The sequence below is a fragment of the Fundulus heteroclitus genome, chromosome 5 (assembly GCF_011125445.2).
Source record: "Fundulus heteroclitus isolate FHET01 chromosome 5, MU-UCD_Fhet_4.1, whole genome shotgun sequence".
Lineage (NCBI taxonomy): Eukaryota > Metazoa > Chordata > Actinopteri > Cyprinodontiformes > Fundulidae > Fundulus > Fundulus heteroclitus.
Genome location: NC_046365.1, coordinates 7,509,230 through 7,524,809, shown reverse-complemented (window position 1 = coordinate 7,524,809; position 15,580 = coordinate 7,509,230). Strand labels below are relative to the sequence as shown.

Genomic DNA, 15,580 nt, shown 5'->3' with positions numbered 1-15,580 from the left:
TGATGATGACGGTGACACTGAGGATGGCACACAAGACTGAAGGAGCCAAGAGGCCCAGAGGGGGTTCCCTGAGCGTCATACACTCATCTACAAAACAAATTGGCCTAAAACAACAGAGGTGATGAAGTCTAAATGACTTTGACAAGTTAGAACCAAAAAGCAGAAAAGCTCAAGAGAGGAAAGATAAGCATCAGCGGTTATTTTTACACATCTCTTAGGTGATATGCAAGAGATTATATTTTTTATTTATATTACATAGAGATGTAAATTGGATTTCTATAACTAATAGCTCTTATACAATTTTCTATCAGCTCTGCTATATAACCAGAAGATTACAATCAAAGCTCTTGATTTTTATTCATTCATGTGCCGATATAGGTGGATAAATGATAAATACATAAACCTACAGATTTCAATGGCTTGCTGTAGAGCATCACTTAAAAAAATCGATTTGTCATTATCAAACCAGACTATACATTTCTGAAAATACTTGTACCTGAATTGGCGGTCTTCTTCATGTTTCCTGCTGGATTAACCTCACTTGGTCGTCTGTGTAAGCAGCGTGTTTGTCCCCGGTGGAAAACTTTGAACAGCCCCCCTGATTCGGTTCCGTCAGCCCAAAAGGACTCTCAGTGTCTCACTTTTCTCTTCTGGCTCGGTGCTTTCGACTGCGTGGTGGCGTCTTCTGACTGCAGCCAAACGCAGATGTAAATGTGAGGTGCACTTTAGTGGGAAGCTGACCATCTCACGACTACCATGAAGGAAAAGGAGAGCGCACGACGGGGGGAGGGGGGAGAGAGAGAGCGCAGCTTTACGCGCTTTTACGCACGGATCGCAGTCGGAGACAGCGCTCTTATGGGGCTGCTGAAAAATCTTTCTACTGTATGGTATCTATTAGATAGATAACAGAAATTATCTATCTATGCAATAGATAATTTCTATTGCAGCTGCGCAATATTACTCTGAAAATGTAACTTCATTTAAATATATCTATCTGTTGGCGTTTATGTGTGTTTTTTGTAATAGACTTTTTAGTTCCCCCACTGCTGTTTCTGTACGTGCAACACTTTTGGCCACTATATAGACTGGAACATACAAAGAGAGATGGATCTTTATTTTCCATGTTTGTAAAACACGTCCTATCTTTCGCTGTCTTCTTTTGAGTTTGACTTTATTTGTTAGTCCACGTATTATCATTGATCTCACAAGAAATTGCCCCACTGCATCATAACCAAGGGTTATTTTCCATCTGCTAGGCTGATAAACAAGGCTGTTAAAACAAATACCCAAATCCATTAAAAAAATATGAAAACATTAAAGACGCACACTCACTGTTAAAATATAAAAAAATCATCATATCTATTTACTAGTTCATATCTTTTTCAAATTGCTTTATTGTCATAGCAAATTATATGTCTTAAATGTAGATGATTAAATAGGTGTCAATTAACGTTGACAGCACAGCTTGCTGGAGCAGCGTTTTGCCTTAAATGGAAAACGTGTTTAGGTTTACAGGAGTTTAAAAACAATTGGAAGCAGCTTTCTTCCAAATAGAGCTTACCCCCACTGGTTTGCTGCAGGATTTGGACCTGACGACATATATAGACGCAAAACCGAGCAGTGGCGGTTTCTGATATGGGCGACCTGAGCACTACTCCACCTGTGGGGATTTGGCGCCCTCTGCCTGCAGCAGTGCATATAGCTCTCTGCCGTGGTTGTCTACAGACAGGCAGTAATAGAAGGGGATGAGATGAGAGGACCCTACGCTGATTTGGTGCCAGCGCGCATGCGCCGCGGCCAGCTTGAAACGTTTACCTGTATCTGCAGGAGTGACTGGCAATATGAAGATTGCCATAGACATATATACGTATATATATCTATGATGATTGTAACCAATGGAGGAAGTTTTTTCATTTTTTCATTTCATCCTAAACCTCAGAGGATTGGCAAGAAATGTCAGTGTTGGATACGAGTTTGTGAGCAAGAGGACTTTACTGTGGAATCTGACCAAAGACAACTATGTGCTCTCCACATTTCCTCAGTGGTATGGAGCCATACCTTATAGTAAGGAGCCGGTTGGGTTGTTCACCCCAGGGCCCCAAACAGGCTAAGACCGCCCCTGTAGCCGTGGAAGTTGGTTGATGGTGTCTAGTAAAACATTTATGTGCTAATCTGGTTTCTATCCTGCAAAAAACAACAACAAAAAAAAAAAAAAAAAAAAAAAAAACGTTTTCTCATAAACAGCATTTTCTTTAAAACCTCCTGGTATTTTAAAGAGGACCATGATGTACTATGGCCCCATTCCTCCTTAACCTTTAACAATGGGCATGAGGCACTTTTCCTTTTATTATTTTTCACATCAACCCCACTTAGAGCGGTTTTGCTGGAATAAATTAATCTTTATTCCGTCATACAATAACACAATCCGTGCAGAGTTGAATAAACTCCCCATTTCCACCTGTGATGGCAGCAGGGACGTGCTCTAACACCACTAGGTGGTGCTAGAGTCCTTACCCATTTCCTCCTGAGAGGCTGTTAGGCAAAGGCGGATCATGTACATTAAGCAAACTAATTAGGTTGTGCTTTATATTTCTGTGCGTAAAATTATGACTTGATGATCAGAGTATTTAAATATGTAAATAATATCAGCAGACATCTTGTTATCAGTTCACAGGAGTTGTAGTTAACCTCACTAATCTAAATTCTTTTCTCTCATATCACACTAGCTGCATGCAGAAGTATAGATAATTCTGCTTATGACCATAATCTATGCTGCTGCTTTCTTGTTAAAATACATTGAGGTTTGCACATGTGTACACTGTAGGGTATACAAGGACTTTACCACTTTATTAGAAAGTAGTTGTAGTTTTAGTAGAATTTCCAAGAATTAGTTCCATGTGTTTCTCAAACATCTTATGTTCAATTTAGTGAGCACATATGCACTTTAGCTGCACTTTTTAGCTTTATCTGTTACCCGCTTCTTTTGTTGGCACCCAGAGGAAAGGAGTCAGAGTCATAAGTTCTCAGAAGTTAAAGTAGAATTTATTTTTGCCACATGTAAAGTTGTGCAGCACAGGACTCCATAGAAAGAGCATCAGTGTTAGAATACGATACATATTTATCTTCTAATAGGAACATCTGAGACGTTTAGATTTATCTCTGGTCCAACAGACCAGAATCAAATGGTTATATTACCTCCTCAGTAGGCAGTCAAGTTCCCCAGAGTCCCTAATGCCTCTGCAATGTCCTCTGTCTCTGCAAAGCTTAATTTCCTCTGTTTGTTTTGTTCGTGTACAGCACTTTGAATCGTCTCTTTACTGAAAAGTGCTTTATAAATAAACTTGCCTTGCCTAACGACCTGATTATTTAGGGTAGGTGTGCTGAAGCAGAGACAGAAAAGTTGCAGGACACCAGACTTCAAGGGTTGGGGTTGTAGACCTGCGGTCTAGACAAACTTATAAAGCAGAAATAGAAATGAGGTTTATGCAAGTTTCAAGTTCGACTCAGGAAGTTCAGCTTGTCTGATTAGGAGACATGTTTCTACCTTTTAGTCAATCTGTAATGATTTTGTTGAAATGCATCCTTGTTTTGAGTTGGTATCCACCCCCAGTCTGCCATGTCCCTAGATCCTACCGCACAGCTTGCTTTGTAGGTGCTCATTAATACATGTTAGGTGTCCTTTGACATCAGCACATGTTGGCATGTATGGTGTAGGCTTCTATTCTGTTTCAAGTTCATCATCTTTTTTCTTATCTTTTTTATTTGGACATTCTATTTTGCCCCTTTTAATGAAAGATGACATCAAAGACAAAGGTATCTATTTTCTCGTGTGAGTGTATGTAAACTGGTAGTGAGATTTAAGAAATTGTACAGAAGGCGCAATGGAAAGTTTTGCGCAGGGCACCAGATTGTCTAGGGCTGACTCTGACACTTTGCTCTGTGGTTGCCAATTTGATTGTCACAGAAACCGACTGGTAATCTTGAACATTTTTAAACATCTGCGCCAGGCAACAAATGGCATTTGATTTAAAAAAAAAAAAGGGGGTGTACACAGGCTGACGTGATGTTCAAGTTGTGCCTGTAATACCTAAACCTCACACTGCTAAGGCAGCCGGCGGCCACATGTCGCACAAGGTGCCTTTTTTTTTTTTCATTTGAGCACCTGCCCTCCAAAATGTCTGTGCACATCACTGGATGGCAGGCTGATTTTCTGGCATACCTTCCAAACAGCCAGGTGGCATGAAGACAGTGTCTAATGGTTGTTTTGGAGGTTTGGGCACCCACAGATTATAACACTGTTTTCTGCAGTTCTTTAACAGTGAGCTTTGCAGGTTTTTTTTCTTACCATCCATACCATCCTACTAACATCTATGTTAGGATGCTGTTTGTCAGCACTACTACCTCAGCACTACTCTCTTTACACACGACTGCTCCACAAACATCGTTGGGAAGTTTGCCGACGACCCCACTGTGGTGGGTCTAATATCCATCAATGATGAGACCCACTACAGAGAGGAGGTCCACAGCCTGACACAGTGGTGCTCCAGGACTAACCTCATCCTGAATCCCAGCTAGACCAAGGAGGTAACAGTAGACTACAGGAGGTCCAGGAAGACTGAACACTCTCCTCTCTGCATACATGTGGTGGATTGTGTGGACAGCATACAGTTCCTGGGCATTCATATCTCTGAACTCTCCTGGACTGAGAACACCTCCCACCTGGGGAAGAATGCCCAACAACGGCTCTTCTTCCTCAGGAAGCTGAAACTGACTGGACTTTCTACTCGGCTGCTCGCAAACTTTTATAAAGCCACAACTGAAAGCATCTTGTGTCTTAGCCAGACAGTGTGGCATGGGATTTGCACAGTACACAAGAGGAAGGATGTAGCACGGTGGTGAGAACAGCACACGGGATTATGGGATGATGTCTAGAAGAGCTTGACATGGTTTGTGCAACAGGAATCCAGAAAAAGGCCAGATGTACAGCCGTAGATCTCACCCTCGCGGGAAATGCACTGTTGTTCCTATTTCCCTCAGGTAAACGATTCAGGAACGTTAAGTCATAAACTAATAGACTCAAAATCAGCTTATTTCCCAAAGCTGTGAGGGCTATCGTCCCCCATCTCACACACACACACACACACACACACACACACACACACACACACACACACACACACACACACACACCTCCTCATGCTACAAGCTACCCTTCCATGTTTATATCATCCTTCCAAGGATGTATCTTCTATAAATGTTTACATTTTTACAATCTGTATTTAATATTTTGTGTGTTTCCCCTGATAGCGTTTTATATATTTAAGGGTGCCCTCTAAGGTTTCCACTTTTTTCTTTCTTTATAAGTGTCTGTAATTTCTCTTTGTGTACTATATGTGAGCCAGAATTCTCAACAAAATTGTAATATGGTCTCTTAATGACAGCAAAGATTGTTGATTTTTGATTCTCTGTACGGGGCTCTGTGTAACATATATAATTTTTGTACCTCAGGGATACCGAAAGTCACAGATTTCTAATTAAAAATCCACTGAAACTTAAATCAACCTAAAAAACAGGAAGTCAAAATTAAAGCAATATTTCAGTTACATTTAATTTAGGAAATGGTTTTTATTTCTGTTTGTTTTAAACAGGTAGTCATTTTGTCATGGTTTAGGTTTTTGTCTGCCTTTAGTGTGCAATTCACTCAGCCCTCCCTCGCTCTGCTCCAGACACTAATTAGCCTTAACTCCCCGTCACCTGTCAGGCAGCAATTAACCCTGATCTGCCATCACCTGTTTCCACCGCTTTATAAGACTCACCTCTTTCTGTTCCTGTCGCCGGTCCATAGCGTTCACTCCCGGTCAGTTCTCTGCCAGTATTCTGGTCAGCGCCGTTTTGTTACCGTCAGCCTGAAGACTCCTTTCACCTGGTCTTGTTACAGTCAGCCCAAAGACTTTCCGTCAGTTTGTTTTCTCCAGAACACGGCTCAGACGTTCAGCTCTCCGGTGCACGGCTCTGATGTTCAGCTCTCCACTGCACGGCTCAGACGTTCTGCTCTCCAGTGCTCTGCTCAGATGTGTTGCTCTCCAGTGCTCGGCTCAGATGTTCAGCTCTCCAATGCACGGCTCAGACGTTCAGCTCTCCGGTGCACGGCTCAGACGTTCAGCTCTCCACTGCACGGCTCAGACGTTCAGCTCTCCACTGCACGGCTCAGACGTTCAGCTCTCCACTGCACGGCTCAGACGTTCAGCTCTCCACTGCACGGCTCAGACGTTCAGCTCTCCACTGCACGGCTCAGACGTTCAGCTCTCCACTGCACGGCTCAGACGTTCAGCTCTCCACTGCACGGCTCAGACGTTCAGCTCTCCACTGCACGGCTCAGACGTTCAGCTCTCCACTGCACGGCTCAGACGTTCAGCTCTCCACTGCACGGCTCAGACGTTCAGCTCTCCACTGCACGGCTCAGACGTTCAGCTCTCCACTGCACGGCTCAGACGTTCAGCTCTCCACTGCACGGCTCAGACGTTCTGCTCTCCAGCGCTCGGCTCAGACGTTCTGCTCTCCAGTGTTCGGCTCCAGAGTTCCTCCCGGTCAGTCTCTCCACACTCCTCCTGCCGGCCAGCTTCTACACCCTTCACCTCCGTCCGTTGAAAGACTCTGGTCTCATCATCCATCTTCCACACCATTCAATAAAACTCACTCATAAGAACTGACTCTGTGTGTGCGTGCTGTGTCCGGGTTCATTCCAGAAAAATATCCTAACACATTTCTTCCCCATGGTGAATAAATGTTCTCGCTTTGATTATTAACAGTGGGTGTAAGAAAGAGAGAGAGTATGCTACTGCGTTAAATATTAATTTATTGTAAGACATTGTTTAAAGTTTTACCAGGACTGCTAACTAATTAGGAAAAAGAAGCTTTCCTTTTGTCACATTTTTAGACTAGCTCTGGAAATACTAAACCTGTTTAACAATATTTTTTACCTATTTTTGTTTAATATCTATCTTTTTTTTTTTTTCTTGAAGGAATGTGTTGCTGTGCCATTACTATCGAATGCTGCTCTCTTGTTTGGGAAAAAAAAAAATTGTTTGTATTTAAACTGGCTCTGATCTTTGAGAGGAAAACTCAAACACATTAACCCATCAAGAGACCTCATATAGTGGTGTGAAAAAGTGTTTGCCCCTTCCTGATTTTTTTTTTTTTTTTTTTTTTTTTTAGTCACACTTATGTGTTTCATAACAAAATAAATTAAATGTTAGTCACAAACAACATGCAGTTTTTAAAACTTTTTTTTTTTTTTTAACTTACAATAATTCTTTTCCAGGAAGGTGGAGGAATTTCCACTGTTGCTTCATGCATGCTCAGTATGAGGGATTGCTGCAAAGACATGGACAATGCAGACGACTCTCCCTGTAGCTCTACGGTTCTCCAGGAGTGAATGCTGCTTGTCGAGACTTTGATGCAATCTACTGCGTTTCCTTAGAGAGGAAACTTTGTGACCAATCTGTATAATCTGATCCAATCTGTGTAATCTGATTGAATTTGCCTTGAGATGACATGTTTCATGAACTGGCGTTATATAAATAAAATTTGATTGAATTGTCTTGGAGCTCTACCATGCATGCCATTGTTATCTGGTCTCTTTGTTATGGTGGAGGCATGTTCTCTGACCTTAACAGAGACAGGTGAGGCCTGCAGCATGCAACCTATTGGATGAGTCGTCGCTGGGCTCTTGAGGTATTTTGGGTCAGCCGGCCACTCCTGGGAAGGTTCACCACTGTTCCGTTTTCTTAATTTGTGGATAATGGCTCTAACTGTGGTTCACTAGAGTCCCAAAACTTTAGAAATGGCTTTGTAACCCTTTCCAGACTGATAGATCTCAAATACATTCTTCTTCATTTGTTCCTGAATTTCTTTAGATTTCAGCATGATGTCTTTAGGTGTAGCTATTTCACTTTGTCGGGCAGGTCCTGTTAGAGTGATTTCTTGGTAGAGAACAGGTGTGGCAGTAATCATGCCTGGATTTGGCTAAAGAAGGTGGACTCAGGTACAATAAACCGCAGTGAAGTTATGTTTTAACAGGGGTGGCAATCAATTTTTCATACAGGACCATGTAGGTTTAGATTTTTTTCCATCTTAACCATAAAAACCTTTACTTAAAAACTGCATTTTGTGTTTACTTGTGTTATGTTTGACTAACATTTAAGTTAGTTTGATGTTCTGAATTGCATAAGTGGGACAAATATGCAAAAGAAACAAGAAATAAGGAAGGGGTTATATACTTTTTTACACTACTGAATATATCTTTTAGTTTTTATTCTATAAAACATAAACATCACAAAAAAAACTGTAAATTCCTTACAAGCTTTAACATCAGGGGGAAATCATATGTTAACCTTCATGACTTCACAATTGGAAAAACTTAGAACTGGCTTGTATGGAGAGATGTAGGCCTATCAGCTAAAAACCACTGTAGACTAAAAGGAGCCAGCATGTTGGTTTGCAACGCTACTACTACAAAAACATGCAACTTCCTGAATGATGCTCTGACAACATCAAAGTGACCACAGTGGAAATGTATGCCAATCGTCAACAGCTGAACATTTGACGAAAAAAAAAGAAAACTGCATTTCTACACAGACACTGAAAACCAACTAAGAAGCATGTGTATTTAAGCGTCTTTGCTGTTGCTACAGAACGTGAGAAGCAGTCACGGAGACCCTGATCTGATCTGCACCCCAAACCTCATGGCTGTGAGGTTTGGGGTGCAGATCAGATCACAGATCGGTGGTGTGGTACAGTTAACAAAGCAGGAAAACGGACAGGCTCTGAATTTATTCAAATGCTTTATTTTTAAGGTTATTGTGTTTCAGTGTGAGGTCCCCCAAGGATTTCAACACACCTAATGAGAGCGGAAATTGTACAGCATTCAAAACAAGCATAACCATCAGGACACATTTCACAAATGAGCAAAAAAAAAATAAATCTTGCATGATACAGTTTGATAAAAATGTCTTATAGACAACAACGCTAGTCAGAAATACAACAAAAAAGGGAAACGATTGACAGCTTTTTAGCACGGTCCACTGGCCCCTTTCTATCTGTTCTGATGGGAGAAACACGCCTTTAAAATGTCATAGAGCAACCCGCACTCTAGTCATTCCTGTAGATCTGTTAGGCAGTGGTTTACTGATGCTTGTGGTTTTTATTATTTTATACACTGTCTTCTGTTTGATAAACATAATGAAACCCATGACCCTTGAATACCACAGATCCAAATAAAACATTTTTTTTGGTCATTACTTCTAGCAGGTACTTCTAGTTTTAAGAATTTTTTGTTTAACAACAACAACCCCCCCCCCCCCCCCCATATGATGGTTGAAACAGAGACATTAACGTTTTAACAATGTAGACGAGGAAACCACTCTATTATAACTGTTTCAGTTCCTCAATTTGCAGCCCACAACATCTGTTCTCAATGCGTCTGGTTTAGCTCTCTGACTTCCTGAGATGACTAGTTTGAACGATCGTGCTGGCTTGATGCTCGCTTTAGAAAAGCATTTGAAATGACTTTTAGGAACAAACACAAGCAGATGGAATTACAAATAAAATCCTCTAATGTTTAGGGCCTGAGTGGGATGTATTTGGTGAACGTGATTATTGGAACGCTCAAAGGTTTACGAGTTAATGAAGCGCTTGAAAAAAAAAAAAGATGCATTATAGTTCATTAGCACAGTAATTCTCGAACGAAAACTTCAAATGTGAAAAACAAGTAAATCTGGCAGAGGAGGTCCCCCACGTTCATATCCATTCCATTTCTAAACTGATAAAGTTTGAGCTTCAGGTATCGGGTCTCCCTGGTTCTTCGTCATGGTTTCATACACATTATCAACGTAGACAGTAGGGGCGCATTGCGCTCTTCTTCTTCTTCTTCTTTCACACCACCCTTTTACCTGTAGGCAAACATGGAACAGAGAAAACAGTCTTTATCACACAGTGATGTTGAAAAAAATACAAAGAGTGAATGAATTTCTACATAAACGTGAGGCTAGAATTTCTGGATAAATGGGCGTATTGATAGAAATGTTCGCTTTGGGGGAAACAGCAGAAACGTTTCCACATTTTTGTCACGTTAGAACCACGAACTGCAATGGACTTTGTAGAGTTCATGTGATAGAACGACGCACGTAGCAGATAATTGTGACGTGGAAGTGAAACGCACGCACTAGTTTTTCAGATTTTTATCAATGACAACGTATTTTTTTCTAAATTAGTTCTTTTTGTCCGCTGCGTAAACGTGCACTTTATGTTTTTCTATCACAAACAAAAAAAATCATACTGAAATACATCATCGTTGGGTGTTGTACGATAAAATGTGAAAACCTTAAAGGGCTAAAGCACTTTTAAAAGGAAATAAATGGCTGGTATGCCGACTGCAGAGGTGGCTATTGTTTGTTTTGCTGAGGAAGGGCACATGCAGTTCAAAGCAGCTCCTGCAAGAGGGACAGCAGTGGAAAAAAGAAATGTGTCCGATTTAAAGTATGAAAAACCCACAAGCGCATTCTGAATGAACAAGAGCTCCGGTGGTTAAGATGTTATCTGTGTTTGAGTTTAGGGGCGCTTGGCTCGTTCCAAGCAGCGAGGTAGATTCAGATGATGCGATCTGACTGGCTGAAAAGTGGGTTACAGTGATCATGTCAGCAGATAGGCATCGAGAATCTGTGTTGCGTGTTAAAGCCTGAGGGGCCTGGTCAGGCAGAAGGCGTAGTGAAAGGAGGTCGATTTACCCTCGGGATGATCAGCAAGAAGACGATCCACATGGCCAGCACGACAATGACGCAGATGAAAACGATGTACATCACCAGGGGTTGTTCTGTCCCAAAGGTGGTGGGAGGTGGGCTGGGATTGGATGGGGTTTTGAGTTCACATGGAACTGGGACCTCTGTAAATTCAGAAGTTGTTAGTGTACAAAGTGTTTTTAGCAAAAACATATATATATATATATTTTTATAGAACAAAAGAAAACATTTGAACTAACTGTAGATTATATGTGTCTTCTTCAGTGGACATTTATAAACTCAAATATTCCCCCCAGACTTAGCAAACTCTTCTTATTGGTTTACACCCAAACTGCATTTGAATTAATTCTCGATTATTCTACTTAGATGCAAATTATACATACAGGTTCAAATATGTAGATGCATCTCCTGTCATACTTGGTTCATTTGCATCCTGATAACATGTTTTATTCTTAAAGGCTCATGGCTAATTGGGCCAGATTATTTTAGCCCCTCTTGGGGGTTTGGGTTAGGGCTTATTTAATGTAAACTCACATAGTGATTGCCTATACCACTCTTGTTAGTTAGATAAATAATGTAGAAGCGATGGAAACGTCATCAAAACACGTCATATAACATATGTTCATTAGAATATATGAACATTTACGGTAATGGTGAAAACATAAACACGTGCGCTATATTGCAGTAGTTTGTAGCCTCAGCATATAATACAGTATAGTTTGGTTCTTGATAGAAACAACTTATCCAGTGTAATTATTTATGAAAATCTGTAAATCAATAGCTCCAAATGTCACCGTTTGCAAGCTTTTTCATTGTTTTTCTTTATTCTATATGTACATCTGCATTGTGGATAGGTTGCTATTCCAGCTGGGGAAGAGTGAGTTTTCTTCTTGTGGTTTAATATTTAAAATGTTTTTTCTTCGACTAACCTGTAAAGCCTTTGCCCACCCGTTTGGCTTACTGTCCTGCCATATATCGCGGATTGAACAAACCTTTAGGAAAGCGGCAGCTGCCATTTAGATGGCCTCGTGTTTTACTTTAGTATACTAGAATTCAAGCAGAAGTTCATGGTGGACTCAAGGTGTTCAGGTCATATCATCGTTTCTCCACCACCAGCCTTTCAGACAAAGGGTAAAAGATGTTTAAGCTGTCTTTTCCTTGGTTTTTCTGTTGGTTTTTCCACAGGGTGAAAGGTTATGATCGGGCAAATGATACATTTCCTTTTTATAATGACATAATTACACAATACATTTGAAGTATATTTATTAGCAATACACACAATTAATTAATTAATATTTTAATATTAAAACACGTTTTATTTCAATCTAATTTCTATTTATGAGAGAATAAGATAAAGGGATGTGTCATCCCCCAGTCTTCGCAATCTGCACTTACTGATGTGGGAAACCTATTGTTACGGGATTCCTCTAAGTCACATGCTCTTTTTTAGGTTTTAAGGAATGCCTGATGAGGTCAGGGCCTAGAGTTTTCTGTTGACTAAATTTATAGTGATGAAATCTGAAAGATTTTTCATTCCCTTATTGGTTCATCTTGTGTTTCAACCTGGGTGGTTTTATTTAAACAAGACAGACATGTAGTAAATTCTGTTGGGGGATTGCCTTTTTAGCTGGGCATCTGTAGCGCTCATATTTGTGATCTGAGAGCCTGACACTTTAAAAGTAACTTTTGTCTCCATTTAGGTCCAATCTGGTCGAAGGATATTCCTCCTCTGAGGTTGTTTTAAAAGCGACTGTGACTTTCCTGGTTCTACAGTGGCCTATGTGCAACTGTTCGCACATCAGCGACTGCAGCAAGTCGGCTGGATCTGTCACCAGCAGCTCATAAAGTTTCTCCTGGTTGTCCCATTTGTTTTATAAACACATATTTTAAAACCAGAGTGACCTTTTTCTGCTAATCACCTGACCAGAAGCATTGCATTGATATCCATGAAGATTATTAAAGTAAGGCTTTTCCACAGACCAGTCATCATCGTTTGAACAGCTTGTTGATCTGAAAGTCTGAAAGTCCAGTGCTTTGTTTAGTTCTTATAATCTTATAAATTTTTGTCCTCTCTCTTTTATCTTCATAGTAGGTACACCTGGTCTGGCGTTCTGTTAGCTGTGACATCATCCAGGGAAGACAGATCACCCGCTATTACCATCTAATGTAGAACAGATTACTGGTTCAATGTGTGCTTCTGTGCTTTTTTGTCTCTCTTGTTGTGTCTCTGCTCTGTCTTCTGTAACCCCCAGTCGGTCGAGGCAGATGACCGTTCATACTGAGCCCGGTTCTGCCGGAGGTTTTCCTTCCCGTTAATGGGGAGTTTTTCTTCCCACTGTCGCTTCATGCATGCTCAGTATGAGGGATTGCTGCAAAGCCGTGGACAATGCAGACGACTCTCCCTGTGGCTCTACGTTTCTCCAGGAGTGAATGCTGCTTGTCGGGACTTTGATGCAATCAACTGGTTCCCTTATATAGGACATTTTTGACCAATCTGTATAATTTGACCCAATCTGTATAATCCGATTGAATTTGACTTTGTAAAGTGCCTTGAGATGACATGTTTCATGAATTGGCGCTATATAAATACAATTTAATTGAAATGAAAAATTAAAGTTGTTCATCAGAAAGAGTCTTTGTCCATGTAAAACAGACACTTTTTTTGCCCTTAATACACGTTTTCGATTAGATGCTCCTTAACATCTGGAGTTTGGGAAATTTCTCTGCACATTTCATTGAAGCTGACAGCAATGCTCTGTAGTTAAGTTTAAATTAATTTAAACTGAATCCCTCTCTGTATAATAGGAGTCTTTTCTGGCACCAAACACCATTATTTGTGCGTTAACAGAAAAGGTCAAAAGTCAGTTTTGTTTTTTCACGGAAAAAAATCAAGATCCTAAAAAGAAAGAGGGAAAACAAACCTTTTATGAAAACAGCGTAGATGTTGCAAATTATATTGCTGCCAGGTTCCGTGTAGGCACATGTGTAGATTCCGGCGTCGTTCACTGTCAGGTTGCTGATGGTGAAGTTCCGGGCAGAGTTGTTTGTCTGGATCCTGTCCTGGTACATTAGTCGCGGGGCGGCGTTAGGAGTTTTTGAATGAGAGAACAGCACCTCTTCCTTCTTATCAAGTTCATGATACAGATACAGATTTTTGTCTGTTGGACATCCATCAGAGTAACAACTCAGAGAGATGCTCGCCCCAACGTCTGTGAAAATGACTTTGCGCCCTGCCATGAAACAGACAAACTATGTCATTAGATGGTCTGAAACATACATACAACAGACATAATGCAAGCTGCTGTAAGCAGTCGTAGCTCCAGAAACGTGTCGCATAATAAAGCATGAACCCACCTGAACAGGCAGAAAGACAGAGGACCAACACGGAGCAAGCCAAGAGCCTCATTGTGCAACAACACCACAATGTACTGCACACCCTTCTCATGCACTGGGGTATATCAAGCCCTCTACTGGCGTGCAGCACAGCAAACGTCACTTCCCCTACAGTTTGATGTGTGTTGAGGGTGCACATCCTGTGACTGAATATATTTGCACCCAGGCATTTGCATTACTCAAAGACAATGGGTAGACCAGACGTCATGTTCAAAATAATCAGTACAGTGTGAAATGGCAAATACACATTTAGACCAAGTATATTCTATTTCTAGACATCATTACTGGCTCCCCTACATAGAACATTTTTATTAATGCTGTACATCTAATCAGTAGCTAAATGCTTCAAGGGTACATTTGGTATATAATCTGTTTAAAAGGGAAGACTAAATCTTGACCTGTTTTAGCCTAGCTTTACTAGCTAAAAAAAACAAGATAACAATCAGTCCTGAGCTAAGGACTACCTGGATGGTAAGTACACCTTAACTTAGTTAACCATCACTACATCTCAGGATTTAAGTCTCCAGGAGGACCTTGGGCGAAGGTGGATTTTGTGTCTGGTGTCACAATTTTGGTTAATCTGATGGATTTTGGATCCCCATCGCGTTGAAGAATCAAGAATCTTTTGTTGTCACCTCGTGTTACTGTGGTAAAACATTTTTCAGACAGACACCGGCTCAGGATGCATGCAAATTATATATACAGGTAGACACAACAAACAGTTTTTCCCCACCTCCATCCCCCTTTTTTTTATAAATCTAATATACAGAGATGAAGTCAGTCAGTTGGCTGCACTGGCCAAACACTCTTCCAAAGAAACTTAAGTGTGCAAAATAGTCTTTAGGATTAAGCAACTGTGATACACCCGAGAGTTGGAGTCTATAATCACTGCTTGTTTATTCCTAGCCTAGAAAATCTTCTTAAAAGAGTATGTCACTGCATAATTTTAGTTTTATCAGCAAGGGGCAAACTTTTTCAATATTTTATTTTTGAGACTAAAACTGACCGAAATACAGTGTTAATTTAAAGGGGTAAAAAGGCAGAACCAAAACGCAGACACTGTTTCACCAGGACACCTAAAACGAGGAGCCCTCCTCAGACCATAGATGCTCCATGGACTGCCGCTGCCAGCGCAGCAGCCATTTTGGATGGGTCTCTCACACACACACAACCCCAGTGCATTTATTTGTACTGAGGAAGCTGTTTGACCAACTAAAATAAATCATAACTCCCTGAATTTTTACCCGATTTTCACAAGATTTGGTTTGTTACAAACGGCAGACATGCATTTCTGATACAGGCTTCAGGCTTCATATAGAAACACTTTGTTGTATGCTATTTAACAAAGATAGACATGTTATGGCATATTATTAAATATGTAAATAAATACA

General features: G+C 40.7%; 2 protein-coding genes across 2 annotated transcripts in view; both read right to left on the bottom strand.

The window, feature by feature from the left end:
- The window catches only part of sept9b (septin 9b), a 113,412-nt gene extending 112,653 nt beyond the window's left edge, over positions 1-759 (bottom strand). Inside the window, exon 1 of the mRNA XM_036136793.1 lies at positions 497-759. Coding sequence (XP_035992686.1) covers positions 497-518 — 22 coding nt within the window. The 5' untranslated portion in view covers positions 519-759. The remainder of the gene's footprint in view (positions 1-496) is intronic.
- An 8,601-nt stretch (positions 760-9,360) lies between these two features.
- LOC105933568 lies at positions 9,361-14,222 on the bottom strand. The gene is made up of 4 exons (XM_012873161.3): positions 14,151-14,222; positions 13,718-14,026; positions 10,785-10,939; positions 9,361-9,950 (listed from the first exon to the last, which is right to left on the bottom strand). The coding sequence occupies exons 1-4, from the start codon at positions 14,200-14,202 to the stop codon at positions 9,816-9,818; spliced, it is 651 nt and encodes a 216-aa protein (XP_012728615.3). The 5' UTR covers positions 14,203-14,222; the 3' UTR covers positions 9,361-9,815.
- Between the last annotated feature and the right edge of the window lie 1,358 nt (positions 14,223-15,580).

Bases quoted from the DNA above. Each gene is read 5' to 3' on its own strand.
- LOC105933568 (XM_012873161.3), bottom strand. From the start codon at position 14,202: ATGAGGCTCTTGGCTTGCTCCGTGTTGGTCCTCTGTCTTTCTGCCTGT. The intron at 14,027-14,150 runs GTGGGTTCATGC...GTTTCATGGCAG, and splicing joins CTGTCTTTCTGCCTGTTCAG to GGCGCAAAGTCATTTTCACA. The intron at 9,951-10,784 runs GTAAATCGACCT...GTTTGCCTACAG, and splicing joins TCTTGCTGATCATCCCGAGG to GTAAAAGGGTGGTGTGAAAG.